This window comes from Cololabis saira, chromosome 6 (genome assembly GCF_033807715.1).
Source record: "Cololabis saira isolate AMF1-May2022 chromosome 6, fColSai1.1, whole genome shotgun sequence".
NCBI lineage: Eukaryota > Metazoa > Chordata > Actinopteri > Beloniformes > Belonidae > Cololabis > Cololabis saira.
In genome coordinates this window covers 49,831,220-49,846,409 of record NC_084592.1, presented here as the reverse complement: position 1 = coordinate 49,846,409, position 15,190 = coordinate 49,831,220, and the positions used below count along the sequence as shown (strand labels likewise).

Below are 15,190 nucleotides of genomic sequence, written 5' to 3'. Positions count from 1 at the left end.
CTGGTTTGGTGCTGGTTTGGTGCTGGTTTGGTGCTGGTTTGATGCTGGTTTGATGCTGGTTTGGTGCTGGTTTGATGCTGGTTTGATGCTGGTTTGGTGCTGGTTTGGTGCTGGTTTGGTTTGATGCTGGTTTGGTGCTGGTTTGATGCTGGTTTGGTTTGGTGCTGGTTTGGTGCTGGTTTGATGCTGGTTTGGTGCTGGTTTGGTGCTGGTTTGATGCTGGTTTGATGCTGGTTTGATGCTGGTTTGATGCTGGTTTGGTGCTGGTTTGGTGCTGGTTTGGTTTGATGCTGGTTTGGTGCTGGTTTGATGCTGGTTTGGTTTGGTGCTGGTTTGGTGCTGGTTTGGTGCTGGTTTGGTGCTGGTTTGGTGCTGGTTTGATGCTGGTTTGATGCTGATTTGGTGCTGGTTTGGTGCTGGTTTGGTGCTGGTTTGATGCTGGTTTGGTGCTGGTTTGATGCTGGTTTGGTGCTGGTTTGATGTTGGTTTGATGCTGGTTTGATGCTGGTTTGATGCTGGTTTGGTGCTGGTTTGGTGCTGGTTTGATGCTGGTTTGGTGCTGGTTTGGTGCTGGTTTGATGCTGGTTTGATGTTGGTTTGATGCTGGTTTGGTGCTGGTTTGATGCTGGTTTGGTGCTGGTTTGATGCTGGTTTGATGCTGGTTTGGTGCTGGTTTGATGCTGGTTTGATGCCGGTTTGGTGCTGGTTTGGTGCTGGTTTGATGCTGGTTTGGTTTTGTGTTGGTTTGATGCTGGTTTCATGCCGGTTTGGTGCTGGTTTGGTGCTGGTTTGGTGCTGGTTTGGTGCTGGTTTGGTGCTGGTTTGGTGCTGGTTTGGTGCTGGTTTGGTGCTGGTTTGGTGCTGGTTTGATCCAGAGACACCAGGATGAAACAGATGCAGCGTTATTCCTGGCAGGTCAGAGCAGAACCAGAGGACGGAGAGATGGTGGCTGGAATCCAGTCGTGTCATTTAATTTATTCTTTTTAACTTCATGGAGCAGCACGGGTTGTTAGATTCTCTTCACGGCTGGTACCGTTTGGCTCCACAGAGGGAACCAGACAACACTGACAGGCTCTTCGGGGGGGACAGATTCAACCGGTTTACTTCCTCCCCCCCGACCTCACACCACTCCCCCATACCCCGCTGGCTGCATGGCCTCCCCCCAGGGTCATTAAAACACATCCAAACACACCTGTATTAGGTCATTCAAGGGTCATAACCCCAAGAACTCAGTAAACGGCTCCTCCACCGTCTGGTACGCATCCATCATCCTCATTGAGAATCCGATTAAAAGCCCCCCCCATTCCTACATCAACAAGGATACTGAAAAACATGGAAATCCTCACATTTTAAAAGCTACAATCAGAGATCAGACTCCATTTCAACTATCGATCAACAAGTGTTGAACATTTGTGTTGATGTGTTTTAATTCAATTCAGTTCATCTATGTTGGCTTAAACTTTTTGGGTTCTTTCTTCATATCTGACGCATATTCAAGTGTTTTGTGCAGTTTGTGGTAAAATGAGAGTGTAATCTATGTCAGTTTTACAATAAATAAAAGAGAGAGAGTGTGAAATGATCTCTTATGAAATAAAAGTCAGATTTGTGCTGATGGTGAACAAGAGAGTAAAAAGTGCCTTGTGATGGTCGGTGCTGCTTCTGGTACTGAGACTAATCACAGACAAACACGTATTAACCACAGTAAACTGAACAAGAGAAAAGATCCAAGTTTTAATGAAGAATTTGACTTTCTTTGAAGTGTTAACAATCATCTTAATATCCAGATAACATTTACAATATTTACTGGAACAAACTCTGAGGAACATTCATTGACCAAATCAAGTTCATTTGTGTTTCGTGTTTCAGGAACAAACGCTGTTATTTCCACGGATCTCTTCAGTCTTTCTCTTCATCAGTGATGCGGAGAGAAACTTTAAAAACCTGACGAGCTGAAAACACGACAACAACAAAAGGAAAACTTGGAATGAAACGGAAACATGTAAATAAAAATATAAAAGATAAACATTTATCCATCATTACATTAGTAATAGGAACCTACAAACTAGAACTCATCCAGAATTTAGACAAAGTGCTCACTTGTCGAATGAACCTCAAGTTCAAATTAAAGCAGCGATGAACGTTCCTCCACCCTTGTGCAGGTTCAGGCTGCAGTGGAAGCTTGTATGACTTCATGTAGATTCTTCAGGCCTGGACATTTAGTAGATGACACCACCCACGACTCTCTATGTCAAACCATTCAAAACTTATGGCAGAAAGTAGGAACTATCAGATATCGAACAATCAGAAGAAGGGGGGGTGCGCTTTTTGGCGTCTATCGTCGCCACGGTAATGCTTTTGACTGAGAAAAGTAATGCGCGTCGTTGCAGGATGGAGATGCACATTTTGATGTATAACACACCTGGGTGCACGTTACGGTTCGGGCCGCATTAACTGCCGAAGAAATGGCATAAATTTCGCCAAAATGACACGATTAATTCAAAATGGCCGACTTCCTGTTTGGTTTCAGCCATGTCGCCAAGAGACTTTTCTCTAAGTTGTGCCATGATACAGGTGTGGACCGACATGGTGCATGTAAGTCAAACCGTATTGTGGGGCTTGAGGCACAAAGTTTTCTAGGGGGCGCTGTTGAGCCATTAGGCCACGCTCATTACTGCAAACCATTAAATTTTGCATTTTTCACCAGGCCTGGCTTGCGTGCAAAACTTGGTGACTTTTGGGGCACGTTTAGGGGAAAAAAGGCCATAATTTCGTCGGAACAATAAAAACGAGTAAAAAAAAACTTCCTACAGGCACAATAGGGCCTTCGCACTGTCAGTGCTCGGGCCCTAATTACATGCTACATTTTTATGTACTGTTTTTTAACAAGAATATAATAACAATAAAGGCTTTTTTACTTAACATGAAATACATTAATATATGAGCAGTTTGTAAAACTCTGAAATTCAGAAACTATGTACATCTTCATCTTCATCTTCATCACGGTCCAGTCAGAGTTTGTCCACACAAACTGGTGCTGCTTCAACTCTGAGGACGATCAGGACACGACTCATCCGTCCCGGGCACTCTAATCATATCCCCACCTGTAGAGGAAGAAGAAAGAAGAGAGCAGATAAAGGAGTGTTTTCAGAGATCCCTCCATCAGCTGTAGAGGAATAAGAAAGAAGAGAGCAGATAAAGGAGTGTTTGCAGAGATCCCTCCATCAGCTGTAGAGGGAAGAAGAAATAAGAGAGCAGAACGGCTAGTCATGGCTCACATCAAATCAAATCCATCCTCCCCCCCACCCTGGACCCCCCCCCCCCCCACCCTGTGTTGTGTTGTATTAATTTTAAGTGTAACTTTTTTTTAAGAATGTCTGTCCATCTGCTGTGCCTCCGCCTGCGCACTTTATATGTTTATATGTTTATATGTCTATATGTTTATATATTTATATGTTTATATGTCCATATGTTTATATGTTTCACCGTGGGAAGTGGGAAACGTCCCTCTCGATCTCTGTATGTCTTGACATATAGTATTGACAATAAAGCTACTTTGATTTCTGACTTTGACTAAAGGAGTGTTTGCAGAGATCCCTCCATCAGCTGTAGAAGAAACAAGAGAGCAGATAAAGGAGTGTTTGCAGAGATCCCTCCATCAGCTGTAGAGGGAAGAAGAAAGAAGAGAGCAGATAAAGGAGTGTTTGCAGAGATCCCTCCATCAGCTGTAGAGCAAGAAGAGAGAAGAGAGCAGATAAATGAGTGTTAGCAGAGATCCCTCCATCAGCACATCCAGGACTTCAGAGTTCAGAGCTGCAGTGGAGCAGCTGTGTGTCTGAACATCCTGGAAGGCCGTCAGCTGGAATACTCCTTTATTTCTGGACACGTGAACACCAGCACAACACTGGTCTACAACAAAGATCTGGACCCTCTGATTGGCCAACTGCTGTCTCTGTGTTTCTGTTCAATCCTGGAGCCTGTCATCATCCTCCTCTCAAAGCTTCATGAGGAAAGCAGCTGCTGAGAAGCTGCAGCTTTACTGGAAACACTGATCTTTGATACCAACTGGTTTTAGTAGAAAACTGCTGGAAGCAGCAGAACCGAGTCCAACCTCCACTGACCAGAGATCCTGCAGCTGGTAGTGTGGACTCTCCACCAGATCAGAAAGCTGCTTCACATCTGCAGCCTGCAGGTTGTTGGATCTCAGGTCCAGAAGTTCCAGATGGGAGGGGTTGGACTTCAGAGCTGAGACCAGAGACGAACAGCTGATCCCTGACAAACTGCACCTCTCCAACCTGAATAAAGAATAAAAGATACATTACAATTCATCATCATCATCATCATCATCATCATCATCATCATCATCATCATCATCATCATCATCATCATCATCATCATCATCATCATCACCTTCATCATCATCATCATCATCATCATCATCATCATCATCATCATCATCATCATCATCATCATCATCACCTTCATCATCATCATCATCATCATCATCATCATCATCATCATCACCTTCATCATCATCATCACCTTCATCATCATCATCATCATCATCATCATCATCATCATCATCATCATCATCATCATCATCACCTTCATCATCATCATCATCATCATCATCATCATCATCATCATCATCACCTTCATCACCTTCATCATCATCATCATCATCATCATCATCATCATCATCATCATCACCATCATCATCATCATCATCATCACCTTCATCATCATCATCATCATCATCATCATCACCTTCATCATCATCATCATCATCATCATCATCATCATCATCATCATCATCATCATCATCACCTTCATCATCATCATCATCATCATCATCATCATCATCACCTTCATCATCATCATCATCATCATCATCACCTTCATCATCATCATCATCATCATCATCATCACCTTCATCATCATCATCATCATCATCATCACCATCATCATCATCATCATCATCATCATCATCATCATCACCTTCATCATCATCATCATCATCATCATCACCTTCATCATCATCATCATCATCATCATCACCTTCATCATCATCATCATCACCTTCATCATCACCTTCATCATCATCATCATCATCATCATCATCATCATCATCATCATCATCATCACCTTCATCATCATCATCATCATCATCACCTTCATCATCACCACACCTTCATCATCATCATCATCATCATCATCATCTTCTTCATCTTCATGATCATCATCTTCTTCATCTTCATCATCATCGTCATCATCATCATCATCATCATCACCTTCATCATCATCATCATCATCATCATCATCACTTTCATCATCATCATCATCATCATCATCATCATCTTCATCATCATCATCACCTTCATCATCACCATCATCATCATCATCATCACCTTCATCATCATCACCTTCATCATCATCATCATCATCATCATCATCATCACCTTCATCATCACCTTCATCATCATCATCATCATCATCATCATCATCATCATCATCATCATCATCACCTTCATCATCATCATCATCATCATCACCATCATCATCACCATCATCATCATCATCTTCATCATCATCATCACCTTCATCATCACCATCATCATCATCATCATCATCACCTTCATCATCATCATCATCATCATCATCACCTTCATCATCATCATCATCATCACCTTCTTCATCATCATCATCATCATCATCATCATCATCATCATCATCATCACCTTCATCATCATCATCATCATCACCTTCTTCATCATCATCTTCATCATCATCATCATCATCACACCTTCATCATCATCATCATCATCACCACCATCATCATCTTCATCATCATCATCATCATCATCATCATCATCATCATCATCACCACCTTCTTCATCATCATCATCATCATCACCTTCTTCATCATCACCTTCATCATCATCATCATCATCATCACCACCATCATCATCTTCATCATCATCATCATCACACCTTCATCATCATCATCATCATCACATCATCATCATCATCATCATCATCATCATCATCTTCATCATCACCACACCTTCACCACCATCATCATCACCATCATCATCTTCTTCATCTTCATCATCATCATCTTCTTCATCTTCATCATCATCATCTTCATCATCATCATCACCACCATCATCATCATCACCTTCATCATCATCATCATCATCATCATCACCATCATCACCTTCATCATCATCACCTTCATCATCATCATCATCATCATCATCATCACCTTCATCATCATCATCATCATCATCATCATCACCATCATCATCACCATCATCATCATCACCTTCACCATCATCATCATCACCATCATCATCATCATCTTCATCATCACCATCATCATCATCATCATCACCATCATCACCTTCATCATCATCACCTTCATCATCATCATCATCTTCATCTTCATCATCATCATCATCATCATCATCATCATCACCTTCATCATCATCATCACCATCATCATCACCATCATCATCATCACCTTCACCATCATCATCATCACCATCATCATCATCATCATCTTCATCATCACCATCATCATCATCATCATCACCTTCACCATCATCATCATCACCATCATCATCATCATCATCATCATCATCACCACCATCTTCATCACCATCATCATCATCATCATCAATGCTCCATACAGAGTAGAATTAGAAAGGTGATGGACTTTATGAAGGCTGATGTTCATATTGATGTCAAACATGTGATCAATAGTCTGCGTATATTTCTCTTCAGTATTATTGACTTGATGATCAGAAAAGTCTGAGTTTGTGCTGATTTCAATAAAGTCAGTGATGAGGACGACAGTCTAGACCATGTAAAGTCCATTCATGTCACGTGTTTCTGTCCCAATAACACGTCTGTTTGTAAATGATGTTTTGGACGATAAAGTTTTCATTCCTAGAAGGACTTTGTGAGCAGAGAAAGAGTTTCAGGACAGGAGGACGTCTGTGTTTATTCAGCCTTCATGAAAGACATCTCTTCTCCAGTGATGGATCTGGAACTGGTGCAGAAAACTTTTGTCTGATTAATACATTTGATTCATCAAGAACAGATGCATGATGGTACAAAAACGTACAAATCTGAACCCTTACAGGGAAACTAGAACCAAATACTCGTCAAAATATGGAAACTAATTGATGCTCCAGGGTGTAATGTAGTTTTTAATGGCAGAAACCGTTTTGATGGAACTTGAATTCAAATATCAGTCTTTCTATGTAAATATAAAGAAGGTAAAAGTTTATTGAACCTGAGTTTTGATGTAAAAATTTGAACTTGTTAAAATTTTTTTTTTTTCCATTAATCATGAATAAATGAACCATATTCATCATTTCCATGTTTTTAAGGAGACATTTCTTCATCAATCAGTACATATTTGTCTGTTTAGGAGTTTTTTCAAACATTTTCTCTGAAAAAGTTGATTGAGTGACGACATAGTTTCAACACAAAGTTTCTGATGTTCTTGTTGGATGTTTTGTTGCTGATGAAGGAAACTCATCGTCTAGACAGCAGCTTTATTTCAGTTTACTAACTTCAACACACATGTATTTATATTTAGTTTTACACACTGAAAACCATAAAAAGACATTATTTGTTGCACCTTATGTCTTGATGTCACCTGGATGAAATGATCTTAACAGAATTATTAAGATATGATAGTAACAACCTAGAAAGATATGTTTTCCATGTTTAGAGTTTCATATTTGGTAAACTTGTATTTGTTGAAATGAAATTTAATGTTAGTCAAAGGAAGCCAATGTTGGTTTGACTGATTTCATCCACAGTAAGAAGTTATTTAGTAAATGATCTCTATAACTCATATGTTGGACGACTACACATTCAGTCTGTCCACTATTGTCTGTCAGACTCTCTCAGTTTATTAACATCTGGATGACATTTCTGAATGTATTAGCTGTAAAGTTAATTCATGTTTGTTCAGATGTTTTATTCCAGGTTCAGACACATCTCTGGTTCTTCATTTGTTCCTGTCTGACACATTCACATGTTTAGTTTTATGTAATAAATCAGAAGAGGAAGTTTAAGATGAAACTAAAGCAGAGAAGAAGAACTCAGAGCAGTCAGATGGTCAGTGTGGATCAGTAGAAGATCAGCCTGATGTCTGCAGGTTAGTGTCAACACAACTTTCACATCAGATTCATCTGAACACACAACTAAAACATGTCTGACCTCAGAGTCTCCAGTCTGCAGTCTGGACTCTCCAGAAATCCACTCAGATGTTTCACTCCTGAATCCTGCAGGTCGTTCTTGGTCAGGTCCAGATGTTTCAGATGGGAGGGGTTGGACTTCAGAGCTGAGACCAGAGAAGAACAGCTGATCCCTGACAGACTGCAGCGCCGCAATCTGAATATAGAATAAAAGATACATTACAATTCATCATCATCATCATCATCATCATCATCATCATCTTCATCATCATCATCATCATCATCATCATCATCATCACCATCACCTTCATCATCATCACCTTCATCATCATCATCATCATCATCACCTTCATCATCATCATCATCATCACCTTCATCATCATCACCTTCATTATCATTATCATCATGTGATGGCCTGTTATATTGTGTCTCAGTCCCTCTCTCTCTGTTTTCCTCTTCGAGGTGGAGCCAGCTGATTGCTAGATCTGGAGCACCTGGGCTGGGTGCTCCTCAGGAAGAGAAAAGGCTGGGGCTTCAGTCTCTCTTCCTCTCTCTCTTTTCATCCTGGCAGCACTCCTTTTGGTTTTGTTGAGCCTTTTGCACACACAACACCATACAGCACATTTACACACATCCACATGCATACTACTGATTTTACTGACTTTACACATCCCATTCCTTATCTTATTTGTGATTATTTGATTTACCTTAATAAATATCTTAATTTACTAGTACGTTGCGTCCTTTCCCCTTCTTTTGTCATGGCCTTTGAGCCAGGGTTATGACAAATGGGGGCTCATCCATAGCTGTTTGGTGAGTAACCGGTATGACAAATGGGGGCTCGTGCCGTGTTTTTCCCGGTTATTTTGCGTCTAGGTAAGCTTTAATGAGTGAAGTGTGCGCCTTTGATTAATACCTAGTTGTGCAGTTTAGTGCTTGCAGCTTTAGGTTTGATAAAGTTGTAGCAGCTTGTTAAGGGCCTGTTTTGGGCTGCAGTCTGGTTTGGCACAGGTGTGCGTAATTAGTTTGGAGTGCGCGCCCACAGTTTTGTTTGTTAGTGCAGGTGGCTGCACGGTTGTTTGTTTGTTTAAGGGAAAGGACTTTAAGTTTGGAGTGCTTTTGCAGGGTAAGTAACTAAGTTTGTTTGTGGCTTTGCACGAAGTTTTGGGTTACTTACCTGTTTCTTTTGAGGGAGCTTTTTGGCTTGTCTGTCCTGTTTGCGCTATTTTCAGCTGGACCGACAGGGTGGCTGTGCGTAGTTGTCTGTGAATTGGTGCAGAGTTTTTCTTATTTTTTTTTGAGTTGGAGATTGCCGGTGGTCCTGTTATCGGTTTTGTTTGGTTATAGGTTTACCTTGGTTTTTCTTATTTAGTGGGGAAAGTACGTGGTCCGACGGCCCATTGCGTGGCTGGCCCTGTGCTGACCCTTCTTTTGTTCTTTTTGGCTGGGATCTCCATCTCCTTTTGTTTCATTATTTTTGGGTTAACCTTTTCCCTTTGTTTTGGAAAAAATAGCGGGGGAAACTCCAAGCCGAGCGGAGGATTATTCCTCTTTGGTGCGCACAGTTGCTTGTCGGGTCCGGTTGTGTGCGTAAAGTTTGTTCTTGTTGTTCGGTCTAAGTATTTATCATGTCTGTGGTGGACGCATTTATTGCCAATCCGTCTCAGGAGGCTTTGGATGCGCTTTCAAAGGAGCAGTTGCTCGCGGTTGCAGATCATTTTTCAGTGGAGGTTGTGGGAGACAGGCGTCTCAAGGATAATATTAAAACTGCTATAAAATCTAAGTTGGTGTCGCTTGAGCTCATGTCAGGCGAGGAAGAAGTGGTTTTTGATTCAGATTTTGGAGAGGCCACTGCTTCTGTTGCACCTACGGTGGCTGTGCCTGCACATGGGTTAACTTTTGAGCAGCAGAGGGAGATTTTGTTGTTACAACTTAGAAAACATGAATTGGAAAGTACAACACAGATTGAAATAGCGAGATTCCGCCATGAGTCAGAGATGGCAAAGTTGGAGTTGCAGAAGCATGTGTCTGTTAAGGGCGAGCAGGGGTCTGAGTCTTCTGTGGATTGCTTTGATATAAACAATTTGCGTTGGCTGCCACAGTTTAATGAAAGGGATCCAGATACTTTTTTTCTACTGTTTGAGCATGTGTCCAAGGCTAGAAATTGGTCTGATGCAGACTGCGCCCTGATGTTACAGTGTGTCCTCTCAGGGAAAGCGCAGGAGGCTTATTCGTCTTTGAGCCTTGAGGACAGCTCTAGTTACGTTAAGATAAAAGCGGCGGTGCTTAAAGTATACAAACTCGTGCCGGAGGCATATCGCCAGCGATTTAGGTCCTGGGAGAGGAAAAATGGTCAGACATATGTGGAGTTCACTAGGGACCTGTCCACTCACTTTAAGCGGTGGTTAGCTGCGCTTGACGTCACTGAGTTTTAACAGTTTGTGTGATCTGATGATTCTGGAGCAGTTGAAAAATTCTTTGCCAGAACGCATAGCCACGTACATCATAGAGCAGAAAGTCACTACTGCTGCTGGTGCTGCTGTATCAGCGGATGAGTATATGTTGCTTCATAAAAGCAGTTTCAGGGAGCGCCCTGTTGCTCGTGATGTTGGGGGGCGTGGAACTGGGGCTGATGACACGTTTGAGAGGCAGCGTTCAAAGAAAGCTGGTTTTGGGAGGTTTGACTCCAAGGCAGGTGGCAGTTTTGACAGTGGCAATGTTTGTAACTATTGCCATGAGAAAGGGCACTGGAAGGCAGATTGTCCTGTGTTGAAATCTAAAGCCGGGGGAAGGAGATCTGGTGTTAGGCCTGCTGCCTTTGCTGCACCTGTTAAGAGTTGCTGTGTGTCAGAGGTGTTTGTTCCTCACTCCTGTGAACCAGATGTGTTGGCAGCTTATGCTCATTTCGTTCCTGATGGTTTTGTGTCACTTGTAGGGAGTGATGTGAAGGTCCCCATAAAAATTCTGAGGGATACTGGGGCGTATGATTCCTACATTGTTGGCTCCGTTTTACCTTTGTCTGAAAAGTCTGACACTGGTGACCGTGTTCTCAGTCGGGGGATGGGGTTAAAAATTCTCCCTGTTCCGTTGCATAAAATGTTCATTGAATGTGAGCTGGTTAAAGGCGAGGTGGCTGTTGGGGTGCGGCCGGCGTTGCCTATTGATGGTGTGCATTTGATTTTGGGCAACGGCCTTGCTGGTGGACGGGTTTGGTCTGATACTCCGTCCACACCTCTCGCCGACCCGCCTCCATCGCCTGTAGTTACATCTTGTCAGTCTGAGTTTGTGTCTGAGGAGAGCTCCGGTGTGTTGCCAGACGTTTCGTCATCATGCGTAATTACACGAGCTATGAGCAAAGCTGATCCGGTAGGGCCTGACAGTAACAGTGATGTAGCTCTAGAGGTTCCTTTGTTATCTGAACTGCCTTTATCCTTGTCACACGGGGAAGATGTACAGGAGCAGCGTAATGATTTGTCATTGAAAGATGTGTTTGAGCGTGCCTTGTCTGCTTCGGAAATATCTAGTGCTGCAAATGGTTACTTAGTGCATAATGACGTGCTTTTCAGGAAGTGGGTCCCTGTTGTTAATGAGTGTGTGAAGGGTGACGTTTTCCTGTTGGTAGTGCCAGTGAAGTTTCGTCCTCTTGTCTTGAAGGTGGCACATGATGAGTGTGGACACTTTGGTGTGCGCAAAACGTATTTGAACATTTTGAAACACTTCTTTTGGCCGCGCGTTAAGCGTGATGTGTCCGCGTACATTAAAACCTGCCATGTTTGTCAGCTAACTGGAAAGCCTAATCAGAGTCTCAAGCCGGCGCCGCTGCAACCTATCCCGGTTGCGGGTGAGCCTTTACGCACCTCATTGTGGACTGTGTGGGTCCGTTGCCGCCATCCAAGTCTGGCTGTAAATATCTGCTGACGGTGATGTGTCAGAGCACCCGCTATCCGGCGGCATATCCTTTGAGGTCGATTACAACTAAGGCTGTGGTTAAGGCATTGTCGCAGTTTTTTTCAGTGTTTGGTATCCCCAGAGTGGTTCAGAGTGACCAAGGGTCAAACTTTTCGTCTAACTTGTTTGGGCAAGTGTTGAGGCTGCTGCGTATTAGACAGAACCAATCGACAGCTTATCATGCGCAGAGCCAGGGGGCCCTCGAGCGGTTCCATCAGACGCTTAAGTCTCTCCTACGTGCCTATTGCACGGAGATGGATAGAGACTGGGAAGAGGGGCTCCCGTGGCTCATGTTGGCTGCGCGAGAGGCAGTGCAAGAAAGCACAGGATTTAGCCCAAATGAGTTGGTCTTTGGACATGTTGTGAGGGGTCCGTTAGCAGTGCTGAAGGGGGACTGCGTTGATACTGACCCGCCTAGCAGTTTGTTGCATTATGTAAACGGGTTCCGTCATCGATTGTTTGTTGCTGGTTGTATGGCACGGGAAAAATTGTCTGTGTCCCAGGAAAAAATGAAAAAGTTGTATGACCGTCGTTCCGTGCGTCATGACTACAGTCCAGGCGACCTGGTTCTGGCGCTTTTGCCTATCGTTGGGTCGCCTTTCCAAGCAAAATATACAGGTCCATACAGTGTGGTTGAAAAGGTCTCTGATCTGAACTATATTATAGCAACACCTGGTCGGCGGAAAGCTAAACGTCTTTGTCATATAAATCTTTTGAAGCCGTATTACACCCGTGCTGAGCCGAGTTTGAGTCAGGAGCTGAGTGACGGGGTGCGCCCGGCTCTTGCTGTGGCTTCGGTGGCGGATGAATGTGACGGTGTGCCAGAGCCGGATGAAAGCTTGCTGTGCGGGCGGTTAAGAAATTCGGAATCGCTTGATAATTTGGACCAGTTGTTGGGTCACCTGTCCGCGTCGCAGCGCAGTGAACTGACATGTTTGGTGCGTAAGTATCCCTGTTTGTTCAGTGACATTCCCACACAGACCGACTGGATTGAGCATGAGGTGGATGTTGGAGATGCTCGGCCAATTAAACAACAGTTTTACCGGGTGGCGCCGGGTAAACGTGAGCATTTAGATGGGGAGATTGAGGATATGCTCCAAAATAATATAGCTGCTCCGTCGTCATCTAGTTGGTCTTCGCCTTGTATTTTGGTGCCGAAGCATGATGGCACACCTCGATTTTGTACAGACTTCCGCAAGGTAAATGCTGTTACAAAGTCTGATTAATTTCCATTGCCACGAATAGACGATTGTATTGACCAGGTAGGCTCGGCCAAATTTGTCAGCAAGTTCGATCTGCTTAAGGGTTATTGGCAGGTGCCTCTGTCTGAGCGTGCGCAAGAGGTCTGTGCATTCATCACTCCGTCTGGCCTGTACAGTTATAAGGTTATGCCTTTTGGGCTTAAGAATGCCCCTGCGACGTTCCAACGACTAATGAACCGGATAGTGTCGGGTTTGCAGGGTTGCTCAGTCTATCTCGATGATCTGGTTGTTTATAGCGATACGTGGCACTCGCATCTTCAGCGTATTCGGGCGCTGTTTGACCGGTTGGCTGAAGCGCGCCTTACTGTCAACCTTGCCAAGTGCGTCTTTGCGCGAGCTACAGTGACGTATCTCGGCCGGGTGGTGGGACAGGGCTGTGTGGCCCCAGTCCAGGCCAAGGTCGTGGCTGTGGCCAAATATCCACAACCCGCTACGAAAAAAGAACTGCGAAGGTTCCTGGGTTTAGTGGGTTATTATAGGTGTTTTTGGAAAAATTTCTCCACTGTTGTGTTCCAATTGACTGAATTGTTAAAGGCCAAGGCTAAATTTGTCTGGTCAGCTGAATGCCAGCAAGCTTTTGATAGTGTAAAATCTTTACTGTGTTCTTCTCCTGTGTTAGCGGCTCCATGTTTTGACCAGGTATTTATGCTCCAAGTGGAAGCCAGCCAGGTGGGAGCAGGTGCCGTCCTGCTGCAGGGGGGAAACCAGGGTGTGGTGAGACCAGTCAGCTTCTTCTCTAGGAAGTTTAATAGTTATCAGTCAAACTATTCTGTAATAGAGAAGGAAGCGTTGGCACTTGTTTGGGCCTTACAACATTTTGAAGTTTATGTTGGAGGAGCTCGAGCACCCCTGGTGGTTTTCACTGACCACAACCCTCTGACATTTCTTCGGTCTCTTAGATGTCCCAATCAGAGGCTTGTAAGATGGTCTCTATTTTTGCAGGCCTATGACCTGGACATTAGACATATAAAAGGAACAGACAATGTTATTGCAGATGCATTATCACGTGCACCTTTGTGTTAGTTTGGCCTTGTGTTATTCAAGTCAAATAACTGTCTGTTCTGCCTGTTAAACTGCTCTGTGCTCTCATCCTCTTAATCTGCTTCTCAGGTACCAGTGTTGGGCGTCGCCCATGTGAACTCTGGACTTATAAATGTGTATGAACATTTTGTGAATGTGTATATTTGAAACTTTGAAACTGCTCAGCTGAAAATCGGCTGCAATGTGCCTCCTGGTGATCTCGGCCGAGATAGTCCGTTTACGACCCCCACGGCCTAGCTCGAGATAGTAAGTTTACGATACCTAGGAGGGGGGTCAGGCGCAGTATAGCCCCCACAAACCCAGCAGGGTTCCTGCCAGACCTGGAGGAACAAAGGAAAAGACAACGCAAAGGGACCAGGAACAGACTCCCTGGGGTGACGACACCAGGGGGGGTCAGACTCAGTGGAGCCCCAGGAAGCGAGCCCTGAAGGGGGGGAATGTCCCTCTCAGTAAAACCGCCCCAAGCCCAAAAGCGGGAAGCACCCAATTACTTGCCAGGGGCTGGTGACATCACGCAGCCCGCGGAACTCAAACTCCCGTCCTGCCCAGTGCATCACTCTCTCTCCCTCAGCCAGCGGACCGGACAAGACGTGCCTGCCGACGGTGCAGCCGCTGCCGCATCTACTCCCCGAGAGCCTGGGGTGGGGGGGGAGCCGTTCCGGACCTGCATTAACAGGCCGGGCGTAAAATCCGATACCAGAGCACGGCGCTCTCAACTCTTTCTGT

General features: G+C 44.0%; 1 protein-coding gene across 5 annotated transcripts in view; it reads right to left on the bottom strand.

Annotated features, from left to right (window-relative positions):
• Window positions 1-1,711: 1,711 nt before the first annotated feature.
• The window catches only part of LOC133446240 (NACHT, LRR and PYD domains-containing protein 12-like), a 77,036-nt gene continuing 63,557 nt past the window's right edge, over window positions 1,712-15,190 (bottom strand). For 3 of the 5 annotated variants that reach the window (XM_061724229.1, XM_061724231.1, XM_061724230.1), the window contains exons 14-16: window positions 8,236-8,409; window positions 4,119-4,292; window positions 1,712-3,101 (exon numbers count right to left, since the gene is read on the bottom strand). In XM_061724229.1, the coding sequence (XP_061580213.1) occupies window positions 3,086-3,101; window positions 4,119-4,292; window positions 8,236-8,409 (364 nt within the window). In that variant the 3' untranslated portion in view covers window positions 1,712-3,085. The remainder of the gene's footprint in view (window positions 3,102-4,118; window positions 4,293-8,235; window positions 8,410-15,190) is intronic. The other 2 variants (XR_009782816.1, XR_009782815.1) reach the window with 2 other exon arrangements.